Consider the following 13,377-nt stretch of genomic DNA (forward strand, 5'->3'; position numbering starts at 1 on the left):
GATGAAAACTCCTAGCACCAAAGCTTATTTCCCTTAAAGAAAGCCTTGCAATGTTGTGTTAAGTTTGGTTGGTTTTTTGGTGTTTTTTTTTAAAGCAATGGAAAGGAAACTTCTAGATCTGGTTTTGCTGCTCCGTTGTTCTTGTCTAAGGCTAGAGGAAATTTATGACTTCCTCCTCCTGCTTGCACCACTAAGAAATCTTCCAGAATAAAAGTCTCTTAAACTCTCTGCCTACAGATGTATGTACATGTAGGTGATTCAGCTGAGAATGCAAATTATTTTGTATGGGAGCTGGCACTGTTCTCCAAAACCTACATTTTCTTTGTTTCATACCCTTTCCAAAGGGGCTGTAGCATGTACGTTTGTGCTTCTCTGCTATTTATATCACTGAGAAAGAAGGCCTGAAAATTGGCAGCAGGCATTTCTGCATATGCTGTACCTCTGAAACGTAAGTATGCCAAGAATTTTCATCTGTGGTTTCACTGCAGAAATAGTCAGATTTCTAGGAATAGGAAAGGAAGAAACTCTCTCATTCTGCCAGCAAGGTGAAAGAGTTTGATCTATTAAACACTGTCACACATTTGCTATGGCAAACAATATGAATTTGTTAGGAGTCTGAATTAGACAGTGACAGATATTTTTAAGGTGTTCAAATAAAATATTTAGCTGTTCTTGAGTCATTATTCCTTTTGACACTGTAGTGTACTTAAATTCTATTATCTTAAGAATTTTTTAGAACAATCTGAAGAGCCATGACATTTTAGCATAAAAGAAACATGGAAAACCTTTTAAAAAACAAAAACAAAAACAAAAAATATAGGCCTATTTCAAGTCATTTCAATACATCACAAAGCAGTAATAAAGATCAAAACACATTTTTCTTCCAATACATATCATCTTATAATCACTCCAGGAGGTACTGCTGAAATCTAAAGGCCAGTATTTCATTTATGTACTTCTAAATTTGCACTTTACAGCTATTCCACTGGAAAACGACGGAGGGATTAACATAATTCTCAACAGGCAAGTACTCCCACACATTGTCTGCATGTGAAAATCTTAAGGCTATCAACCACCAGCTGCCCACGGACATTAGCTAAAAACTAAAACCTTGTGTCAAAGCCAAGTGAACTTTTCTTTAGGTCAACAAGAAGATTTACTGGCACTCAGAAAAGTATACACCGACTTCAAGGTAAAAGAGTTTGACGCAAATATCTGAGATAGCCCTATCAGCTCCATATTTCAGCTCCTCCCACCTGGATTGGCTTCTCTTGTCTAAGTCAACTAATGCACAATTCAATGACCTTGACTTACTGTGAGATGTGAGTTATTGGGGTTAACAGCGTTTCACCCTCCAGGTCAAGCTCATCGGCAAAACTGTTGGTCCTGATGAAGGGTCCTGTGTTCACATCTAAAAACGTCGGGCTTTTTTTCACTGTGAGAAAATATGCAGATAATGATTATAGCAATAGCATACAGCTTCTTCTAAAAACGACTTACTGCTTGGATTTCTGAAATACAGTGCATTTTAACAGAATATTATAACCAGAAGTTACTACAAAGATGTGCATACAGCTTAAAGTTCATTAGAAGTAGAACTCTTTATACTCCTTATACACTAGAATTTAAAGTATCATAGCACATTCTAAAAGTCAATATATGATAATCAGTCATACCAGTCTGCTCTATAGCAGTAGTGCATGAACACCTGAATGACAAGATCAGTTCCTCTATATCATCTCTAGTTCAATTTTTGATTTATAAAATCATCTCATGGTATGTAATTAATGTGACTAAGACCAAGAAACCAGGTCTAGATCACCAAAGGAGCATCAGCATTTTCATGATGGTAAGACAGCTTCTCTCACACACTGTCTGAGCCAATTTATAGGTTCCCAATCCCTCCCTCACTTCATGGGAAGGAAGCCTCATCTATCAACCCCTACATGAGTCAAATGTCAAGATGCACAGTTCATCACAAGGAGCACTACAGAGGAAAGACCATTTCAGATAGTGGAAGTTCTGGGAGACAGAATTGCTTTTATAACCAAAATGTTCATACATCCAAGAAATTAGGCAGAGTGGTACAGATTTCATTTCTAAACTAAATTCTCCTTCTAAACTAATTTCTCCTAAGTTCTGCCAGTTTCAGAACCCCAAGTGCATTTTTGAGTGTAGTCTTAACATTTGTCAAAGAAGCTACAGAATTTCTGCATGCATAAAATATTACTGTATTTACACTTGAGTGCAAACAAATTGCATAGAGAATCAAAACCAGTAAGCAAGTTTCTGTAGATATTCACTAACACAACCATTTTAATTCAGTAAGTACCCTCATCTGGAACAGGAAGTCAATATTTACCTATTAGCTGACTGAGAATACTGAGATGAGAAGCTACTTAATAAAAGGCAAATACAGTCTCTCTCTCCTTATTTTAGAAACTTCTAAGATGGTTATAACCAAGATCACGTTCTGTTCTAGTGACTGATGCAGTTCTCTACTTTTTATTTCTCATTCATATATATAATCTTGCTGCTTCAAACATAAAGGAGGAACCACTTCAAAACATTTCCATGCAATCTGCTGGCACAGAGTGAGGAGGGGTCAAGAGAAGAGCATGGTGTTCACAAAGGGTTCCCTTCCACACGTTCTGTTGAAGTAAATCTGCTCCAGAGCAGACTAGCTAACTGCCCCATATACAGCTTTATCACTGCTGATTTGCTCACTGGAAGAGCTGAAAAGCCAGGGAGAAGACTGATGTCAGAAATTACAATCTCCCTCATGACTTACACATCTACACAGGAAAAGTAACACTGCTGGCCCTCAAGGACTGGACCACAGAGTGTTTTTTTCAATAGATCACTGGGCATTTTAGTGGAATGAGGCAGCTTGTTACTTAGTCAGGTCTGCAGCCTGCAAAAGTTAATTTTCTAATGACTGATTCAAAAAACATCTATGTTAAGGCTTCAAGGCAAAGGTTTTGCCCAAGCTGAACAAAAGATTTCTCAACTGACAAAAAAGTCAGCATTTCTTAACCCTCATCCATAAGCAAACATTACTAAGAATTGCCAAAAGGGTAAAGCTGAAGACAAGAAAAAGAAGTTTGTCATGATCTCTGCCACTCTGGTACAAAGGCCAGCAATGAGATTCTTGAACACCTAATAGAAGTGATATAAAAAGAAATCCATGCCCACTGGACTCTGAGTGGCTGTTTCTCAAACACACACACACAAAAAAGGCTTTAAAAAGAAAAATTCAATGGATAATGAGTGAAAAGAAACAGCAAACAGATACAGCAAGGGATATTTACCAGAATTCAGGGGTCCCCAAAATTTATTATCTTTGTATTTGATGGATAGCACTACAAGGTATGGCTATTCCACTGATAACGCTGGGCCAAATACTACTTTCAAATGGTGAAGAATACACTCCCCCTAACACGAGAACTCCCACTCTAAAACAGAAGGTCCAAACTTCTTAATCAATGAGTACAATCACAATCACTCACAAGAAATTACTGATGAGTTTTCTACATTACTAACACAATTTGGTATGCCCTATGACATTCATGGAGCTTCTTTTCTGGTAGTAGGATGTTTTTATGTGAGAAAACAGCTTCCAATTCCTCTTCTGCAAGGACAATCAAAAACTGAAAACACCTTTAAGCAGGGAACACTTAAATTTTAATTAATGCATTTAGAAAAATAACACTGGGTAGTATTTATTTCAACATTTGCAGTTCACAATCTGAAAAACTTTCCAAGCTTAAAATTCTAATAAGAAGCCTACGCTTTCTTAAAAAGCCTGCACTATAATTTTCTGTGCCACAACAGGCAATTCCAGACAGAACACTGCAAGATTTTAGTAATTAACAAAGGTGATGGAGAAATGAAATATTATGAGATTTACCTGGAGAGGAAGGAGCGCTGGAAGATTGCTGGTCTGTGGAAAAGGATGGCCAGGAACGCTGACAATCTGAGTTATAGTAAAGATACACATAAAACAGAGATAGGAGGGGCGGGGGGAAGAAAGAAAAAAGTTCCAGACAGACAGCTGAGGAGATGCAGACATACCTATGCAGGCAGTATGACATCTTTAAAAATAGATAATACTGGGAAATCGACTCTGGGAAACTCTTCCAGTTTGTATTGCAAATTAGCAGAATATTAAACGACCACTAGGGGAGGCATTGTGCCTCTTCAAAAATTCTTTGGCAAGGTATTCCTCCTCAGAAGCCAGTCCTATCTTGAAAAATGTCATCTATACGTTTGCCTTCTCCTTCCTGACTTCACGGCTCCCTCAAGTGTTTCCCTTCCAAAGAGTACAACCTTGTACTACTCTTGGTCTGGTTCCACAGCATAGCTAGCTCCTGCCACTGATGCTAAAAGCAACATGGTACATTGCATTAAAAAAAAAGCAGTTATGACAGCCAGCTTCAACCATTTAAGCCGAGTGCTTGCCTCAAATCGGATTTCTTGGGGAAAATTTTCAGACAGATGAGTAGTCAACGCTGAGAAAGACTTAGCAAAACAAACTATTCATGTTTTCTTTTAATTAATCATAATAGTGCCTTTTTTTTTTTTTTAATCTTTAGAACAAAACAAAGTCCAACAAATTTTGTAAGTGTTCTTCAGCTGCAGGCACGCTCCAGCCAAAGCTCTTCAGTCCTTGCTGAACCGCGGATGCCAGAAGAAAAAACGTAATCTTATTCACAGTATGTACAAATTTAGTTTCCCCTCAATTTCTTTGAGTCCCTGTGAGAATGGTTTTAAGTGAACTCTCAGGTCCATGAGTTTACTCTTTTGGCTAGGAAATTTAAGCTGTGATTACTGGCAAAGCTCCTCTGAGGCTTCTTACTTATAGAGAGTAGGTGATTTCATGGCTCTTGCTCCTCTCCTGAGATTCCACCATAATCAGCCCCAAAAGAGATGCACTTCTTGGAAATGAGCAAACCAAAATCACGGGGAGTGAGAGACATAAAGTTTACTTTTTGGTCTTTTACTACTCCTACTACACTTATGTTACATGTGGATTCAGAGGAGAAACTGAGCTCTGTAATTTCAGATGTTTTAGCCAAAATCCAAGGATGCTTGCAATTGAATAGTGAAATCTCTAATGTCTTTAGTGGATGCAGCATGGGAAACCTACAGGTGGCTCACAGCACTCTTACTAAATCACAGGTTTAGCTTTTTTTTTTTTTTTTCTTTTTTGTCTGTATCTAGCTCCAATCCTAAGTCTTTGAGGAACACTCAAACATTAAGAAAATGCCTAAACAAGCATATTAGAAACATCAGAGGGCTCCATGGCTGCTTAAGTGATCACAGAATCCAGACAAACAGTAAAATAAAATATTTAATTTATGGGTCCCCATCTGTTCACAAATATCCACAGAGCATTTTTACAGGAACAGATGCATTTACTTCAGGGAGCCCAATTTCAGAAGTCAATCTGGAAATTCTTCTCACATCCCAATCTATTTGTTTAGAAATTCTTGGTTATCTGAGCACATAACTTAATTGCTAGATAAAGTCTGAGTTATATTACATCATCTTTTGTCTACTGTTTATCCATCCACTATCGATTTTTCTCAATTATGAAGAAAAAACAGGGATAGTCTGTTTATATACAAATATTTATAAGTGCTTTCTTCTTTGTAATGAAATTGTCTGTGCAATTAGAAATGTGAGAATGTAGATTTTGGTCTGTCTAGATCTCCTCGGCTGTACAAGATTTCTTAGAAACTATACAGCACTAGACACACAAAAAGCACTGCAATCAATGTTACTTCGTCATAAGCTTGCATGCTACAGACAAAATTTACCTCCACTTACCAAGCAATTTTAACATTCCTGTTTGTCCTGTATACTTGTAACAGTTTAGAGAGAGTAGAACACAGATAAAAAAGGAAAAAGATAAGTGTCAGAAGAAATTAGAGAAAATCCATTTGTTGAAAGCTATACAGCTGATTTTTGAAGTGGCAGTAGCTGCCTGCCTGCAAATTGAGCTTTAGAAACTCAGTGGTAAAAGGTAGGACTTTTCAAAACAAATCATTTGTATAGTTGTTTCGTTTGATTGTCCCGAAATAGATATCTATGCTCAGAGTGAGTTTACAAATTGAACTCAGTATTTGTCCACCTTTTAACAGCTTTATCATCTCTATTGCCAGATGCAAATTGTAGTCATTCTGTAATAGGAGCCAAGAAAGAATGAAAAAGCACAGAAAGCAGGTTGCAGCACATGAAATGTCTGAATTAAAATCGGTGCAAGGCCAAAATTTGAGCAGACAGATGAAAACTCAAGCACCGATTACTGAAGTATCAATTATGAGGTGATCACCAAACATGGCCCTTTCTTTTTATTCCTCACACTTTACCTTTTTGCACAGCGACAGTTAATATAGATGCATACACATTTATCCTCAGCACTTCTGATTTCAAAATTCGATTCACAGCCGGCTCCACTGGCCAGACGGTAGGAGCAGACAATGCTTTCACATAGCAGACTATGCTCAGAGCTGCCAACATACGTCAAACCTTTCTGGTTGAGGTACAAGCATGATAGTAACATGTCTTGAGTAAATTTCACATGGAAAAGCTAGCAGCTGATATCTCTAATCAATTGAAGAACTGGGGACTGCTAGCGCCTTAGAGAGGCTAGCTCTTCCAGCAGGCAGAAACGACAAAGGATCTTAGTTTGTCTACAACAGAGTACATTCATTAAAGGAACAGCTGAACCTCAACCAGACAAGCCAGCAAAGTCAAAAAGCAAAATTATCTTACTTTAGTAATAAGGACAAGAACTAATTCCGTCCTTTCTCTTGTACATATTAACGAGTGCCTACGCATAAATCATTAACAGAAGACAATGCATTCTACAACAAATTGCTTACCAGAATTTTCATATGTATCAAAACAGAAATCAGGTTTCTTGTCATCCGTCACATGGTCATAAGTGATGTGTGGAACTGTTAACATCTTGTCTGGAGAAGAAGGCCCGTTGTCCTTGTCTAGCTTAAATTTCTTCTTTTTAACCTAAAAATGCACATACGTTAAATTACCAAAGCAAGCCGCATTAAATCAGCTCTTCATTGTCTACAATAATAACAAAGTCCCTAATGAGCTATAACTACACAAAAGAGTACATGACCAATTCTACTTTCATCATTCTATACTGTGAATTTCTTAATGAGATTGCATCCCCCCAAACTGGCTAATCCCTAAAATTCCATACATCATCATTAGCAAATTCCTTGCCTGCAATAATAATTGGCTAGCTCTGCAACAGTTTATATAAATGAAACTTTCTGGAATATCTTTACATTTTAATGGATACAATAAATCATACCTTCAGCAGAGAGCAAATGGATAGAGTGCTATTGAATTCAGATGAATCTATGATAATATGAGAAATTTTTGTAAAACATCCTCTTCTTCCCACTACATGGCTACCACACATCCAAAAGAGAGGACGAAGTATTACATAATGTAAAGATACATAATGTAAAGACTTCTTCTTGCTGTATCTTAAATGAAGAAACAAACATTCTAAGCTATGGAATAAGATACAGCATACATAGGCACAAGATGTATTAGAAAACCATAAAATCAATGGTAGCTGAGTGAAGCACCAGGATGTGGGTTACTCTTTTGTTTGTGCATTTTAAAGTAGTTATAAGTTGCAGTTTTGGAAATACACATTTTCTGGGTTTTTGTTCTTTGCATATACTTTTGCAAACAACATTAAGTAATGGATTGAGTTGCCTGAGGTAGATCATTATCATTCTTTTCCAAGCTCATAAATGCAATAAAAAATAATTCAAGCTTGGTAACTGAAGCAAATTAAGTTGCAGTTTAAAATGTTTGTATACTGAAAACCACAAAACTGATTAGTAAACAAAACTTTGAAACCTAGTAAAACTCTGTAAAGCAAAAAAACAAACAAACAAACAACCAATTAAGCCTCTAGAGTGTAAAAAAAATTCGATCCAATTAAAAACATTTGAAATTTCTATATAAAGAAATGTTAGTTAATGATACCATCACTGATTTCTTTGGTTTTGGACTGGGTGACAGCAAATGATAATTTCTGGCAGGTCTTCGAATATATATTTTCCATGTCGAAGAGTCTGGGTTTTCTGCTGCATAGCATCTCCAGGCAGTCTAGAGAAAAAAGTTGTGGCAATGCAACAATCAATGCAATGGGATTTGTAGCAACCCATGCTACACAGTAACTTCTAAGTCAGCACATAAGAAATCTATAAGCACTCTGCAGTTTCTCCCATGAAAACATTAACTCAGAACGGTTCAGAATCTTTAATCAGCAAACAAAAAACACTTAGTTTGAGCTGGGCAAAATAGAAAGTAAGACCAGTGTTTTCAAGTACTACTTGTACTTGCATTAGCAGCAAATAATAAAAGAGAATTCTAGACAGGCCTCAGGAGACTGGAGCTGAATTTCTCACTCTGCACCAGTTTCCCTCTGTGATTTTGAAACTTTGAATGCTTCGCCTATTGCATCCCATGTTTCAGGCCCCTAAACAGGGAAAAATAAAATAAAATCATTCTTCCATAAGAGTTCTGTCAGGAAAAGAAGCAACTGTGATATGGTCAGTAGGGCTATATTCTTTCAAGGAAGTGATGATGATGGAGCACATGATGAAACAGCACAATTAGCTAAGCAGGAGCTAAAAAACAAAAGCAATCTTCCACCTCCCCCAGCAACCAATGATTAAAGTACTAAGTTCAAAGAGCAAAGGAGGAAAAGCAGGGCTAGGAAATGAGACCAGAGACAAAGCACTGCTGCATTCTCTCTTAAAATGTAAATATGTGATCAAAGATGATTAGGAATTAGTCTCCAGATTAGAACAGTAGATCCTCACTTCTACACCATATGTATCAGACATTCACATACACTCAAGCGGGAAAAGGCAGAATACACAAGATGAAAGAAATAAAGCAATGCAGAATGATAGAGAAAAAGCAGACAGCATTTGGAAACTAAAGGATCAAACAATCATATAATTCCCACCATGGTTAATAGGATACTGGAAGAAACAAGTGGATTCTAGAAGAAAGCGAGAAGGAATACAAGAAAAAGAATTGCTAATTTCAGCTGATTCCCTCTCCTGAACTTATTTCACAAACCTACTGGTTTAAGAGTAATTGCTTTGTAAATCAGATGCAGAGAACTTATTCAATTGGGCTTCTAGAGATCCACAACTACTAACAAATAGTAATAATCAGTACAAATAACAAGTAAACAACTCACTGTCTTTGCTCCACTCTTTAATATTTCAGAGAAGCCAAGTATGACATTCTAGACATGCAGTCTCAGACTTAAGAATAATTTGGGATTGATTTCCAAAAGGATCAGTGGGAACACTAAGTACCCATCCTTTGCAAAACTGTACCTTTCTCTGACCATGTAATCCAAACAAAACACAGCGAGTCTGAAGACTTTTGGTTAATCTCTGGCTAATACCAGAGCTCTAAATTTAAAACTTTTTCACATTAACTCTGGGACTGTTTAGTTTCAAGCATAAACTTTACAGTTAGCTACTGTTTCCATAAAGAGCCTGACCTGGAAATCCACATTCACTCATGAAGGTGGAGAAATAAGTCATACGAGAAGGCAAAAATGACACAACATAGGGGTACATCTACATTTCTTTTGAATTTGATCACATACTTCTACAGCTACGTGCAGAAACTGAGTGAGGGGGAAACAAGGAGGAAAAAATCCTCCATAGAATCAACACTAATACTTTTTGTGAGCTGAATGCCAGCTTCACACAGAACTACAACCATTCTTTTAATAGATGGCATTAAATTTTCTGCCTCTATGGAACCCTACAGAAAAAAATGATTTTGCAGAATCTCACATTTCCCAGTCATCTCCAATTTAATTCTCTGAAAGCTGAGATTTTAAAGAATTTATTTGTGCAAAAGAAAATGAAATGTATCTGACATTTGTTTCTACAAGGAACAATATTGTTTTAAAACACAATTTTACATGAAGCCTATTCTCTATTTTTCTCTATTGTAAACACAGCATTTCATAACTTTTTCCACAGTTAAACTGTTCAGTAGCCACAGGATAGCCTTCAGTTTCTACTTTAAACTGCAGAAGCAAAGAATTTGACCTGATTTGGGAGTGAAGTTTCCTGCTCGTTAGTTGGAAACACCACTGTAAACACAAAAGTTGTTTAAGAGACTGGTATCTCTAAGTCTTAGGCAATTTTGTACATGAATTAGGCCATGGAACATTGCCAAGTTTGGAAAAAAGTACAAATGGAGAAAAATGATAATATGTGAAATGCAAGAACTTTGTACCTGTATGAGAGAGGCAGCAGCTGGAATTTGACGGTTGAAATGCTTCTGTCTTTGCTTCTGCTGTACCTTCAGGGCAAAGCCTGAACCAAGGATTCCCTTTGGGAACAAAGAAAACATACAACTAATTTTTTTTTAAACATATTTTTAAAAGGACGAAAGAAAGCACACAAGCTTGCCAAATTATGTTGCATTAATGAACTCCCATTCAGCATCATAAAACCCCACTAATTACTGAGAGGAAATGACTTAATACTGTTTTTAGACTCAGTTAATATTACTTGTTGAAACAAACTATGAATTCTCTCGTGCCCTGATTCAAAATCTGTTTAAGTCTGCTGAGTTCAAACACTAAAAAGCAAGCAGCAGTGGTAATTCATACCCTCCAAAAGCCTCATAAAATGCTTGTGCAGGAGAATGACAGAATAGGGAAAAATATAAACCTGATGTGCTTAACTTCATTTTTATTATTATTAAAGCTTTGGCATGGTAAGATTCAGGTCACAAGAAAGCCTTTTTAACTGTAGTAAAGCAGCTCCTACATTTATACATTATCCTATGCAGGAATGGGAAGACGAGAAAAAGGAAAAGGAACATAAAAATAGTCAGGACTAAGGTGACTTCAACTTGAGGCCATCTTAAGCATTTTCAGGATAAGCAGCATGGCACTGGAAGCAGCTTCCAAACATAGTTTAAAGTCCATAATAAAGTATAAGGCAAGTCACTTATGTGGTCATGTGCATAGCTACAGCCATATTTAACAAAGATTTTACTACCTGACAGATAAAAATACTGAAATCTTCCATAAATCAGCTTATATAACTGCACCTACTCAAAAAAGCATAATCTGCTTTCTGCAGTCAAGGTATCAGGGCAGCCAGTGATCTTGGCTCAATCTGTAAGAACTGTATTAATCACTCGGTGCTTTGAAAGAAACAGGAAAGACCTTTCCTATTACAATCATTGAGCCAAGATCAAAGACTTCATGATGATCAAACATCCCATGTTTGGAAAATGCAGGATCACTGCTAGACCCAGAACTCACATCAGTTTCATTTAGCCACAGCAATTATTTTTGTCTGGGATCTTAGACAGTTCCCCTCATTTAAAAAGGAAGCAGGGCAGCGTGCAACAGTTACCGCTAGAGCTTCAAATCCTAAGTTTCCCCTTACGAGCAACTCACAGAAATTGTTCAACTCAATAATAGAATCTCAGTGATAAAGGTGGTGCTGGGGTGTTCTTTCATTTCTACAGGTAAACAGAAAAGCATTACTGTAAACGTGGGGCTGATATACATGTATTTATACAACATCTTGCTGTCTTTCAAGTCCAAGAAGAAAAACAGCCAAAAAAGCAGTTTTTCACATTTCTCGTGTAGGTCATTTTATTTACTAAGTCTCTCTCCTAATCAAGGTACAAATGTGGAAGTAAAAAGGGGAGAATATATCTTGAAGACACACTGATGTTGGAGAGTTTAAAAATCTATACTTACTTTAAAAGTACTCAACCTTTTGAAGAGTAATTAAGTGACTACTTTTAAACAGCCACTTTAGTTTTAACAGCTGCCGTTAAATATTGTGAAGAATTTTTGTGGAGGTTTTGGTATAAAAATATTATTATTATCCATCACAAGCTTATTCCCACCACTTCCCTGCCACAGTCATATTATGCTAATACAGCTGAAAAACTTGCTAAAAAATAAAGCTGGCAAGATTTTGACAGTAGGAGATATTCTATTCGGATCCAGATTTTTTTTCATCCAATTCACATCCATTTTCACCTTTTGACAGCACAGTTCAGGTTGCACAAACATTTTAGAAGCACAATTTACATGTACTGCTAAATTTTTGAAAGCAATACCCTTACCGACTCTTTGCACTGAACAATTTTGGGTTTCCAAACCACAGTCTAGGTTTTGCTGATCTTGAATTTACTTTCGGTACTCAGGTATCCCATATCTTGTTAGAAAGTACTAATCTGTACTCAGCGCAAAGAGCCAATATATCTTTAAAATCTCATCCCTAAATCACTTTTGAACATGAGACTTTGGCCATAGTCATACATTAACTTGGCAAGCAGATGCATTAGCTGCCAGCATCTGCACCTGACTGCTTACCGCTGCCTCTTGCCAGCAACACCGTTTCTGTAGCTCTGCCAGAGGAAGAGTGTGCATAAGAACCCTCCAGTTTACCTTGGACTTAATCAGTTGAATAAACTACGAGTAAATGTCTTAAAAAGTCAAAACATTAAGTCACGAAGTCCAGAAGTAAATAACATGAGAAGTACTTTCTTTGCACTTCCTAGATGGGCAGAAAAAAAGTGGAATTACACGTCCCTTTCGCAAATGCACAGAAAATCTAATGTTGCATACAATAAGAACTCTATGTTTGGTTTTAGATTCTGAAGTTTAAGGAGTTACTAACAAAAAGCTTCTTCTCAGAACGAATGGATCAACAACAAAAAAATAACCTACCGCAGGTAGCGCAAAAAATGAAATTGCGAACACTGAAAAACAAGAAGCAATGGTCTTTCCAATCCAGGTCTGAGGTACTTTATCCCCATAGCCAATAGTTGTAACTGTCACCTGTGAGGAAAAATACATAGAGCTTTACAGAAAGTTTTAACCCGTCAGTTTTGGTTGGCTTTTCTTTATTTCATTTTCATTAATTTATTTTAAAGAAACATTAGTGGCGTTCCGAACGCTCCCAGTGACAATCTGTGTGACATTAAGAAGGCAGTTCCCTGCTCCAGTTTGCTTCCACATCCATAATAGAATGAAGGAGGTACAGGAAATTGAATTACAATAAAATACGTGTTTAAAATCTTGTAAAGCAAAACCATTAATGTAAGTCTTCGTGGCTTAGTCAACTTTACAGTATAGGAGTTTCTGGGCTGTGGGCTGCCTGCCCACACCATACCCTTCCCTTAGAGGGAGGCTGCCAGCAGTTCTGAATTGCTGATTTTCTTTATGAGCAGGAGAAGTTTGCTGAGAGAATTTGAGGGCTGTTGCAAGGAAAGTCTATATACATGTACACACACTGTAACTAT

General features: G+C 37.0%; 1 protein-coding gene across 1 annotated transcript in view; it reads right to left on the reverse strand.

Annotated features, from left to right (window-relative positions):
* KCNQ1 (potassium voltage-gated channel subfamily Q member 1) overlaps positions 1-13,377 on the reverse strand; it is a gene marked incomplete at both ends in the record, with an annotated part of 327,746 nt that overhangs the window by 221,468 nt on the left and 92,901 nt on the right. Inside the window, 7 exons of the mRNA XM_079537031.1 lie at positions 1,315-1,435; positions 3,911-3,976; positions 5,833-5,859; positions 6,891-7,032; positions 8,038-8,160; positions 10,333-10,428; positions 12,803-12,913. Of these exons, the coding sequence (XP_079393157.1) occupies positions 1,315-1,435; positions 3,911-3,976; positions 5,833-5,859; positions 6,891-7,032; positions 8,038-8,160; positions 10,333-10,428; positions 12,803-12,913 (686 nt within the window). The remainder of the gene's footprint in view (positions 1-1,314; positions 1,436-3,910; positions 3,977-5,832; positions 5,860-6,890; positions 7,033-8,037; positions 8,161-10,332; positions 10,429-12,802; positions 12,914-13,377) is intronic.

Source organism: Tetrao urogallus (genome assembly GCF_951394365.1).
Source record: "Tetrao urogallus genome assembly, chromosome: 6".
Taxonomy (NCBI): Eukaryota; Metazoa; Chordata; class Aves; order Galliformes; family Phasianidae; genus Tetrao; species Tetrao urogallus.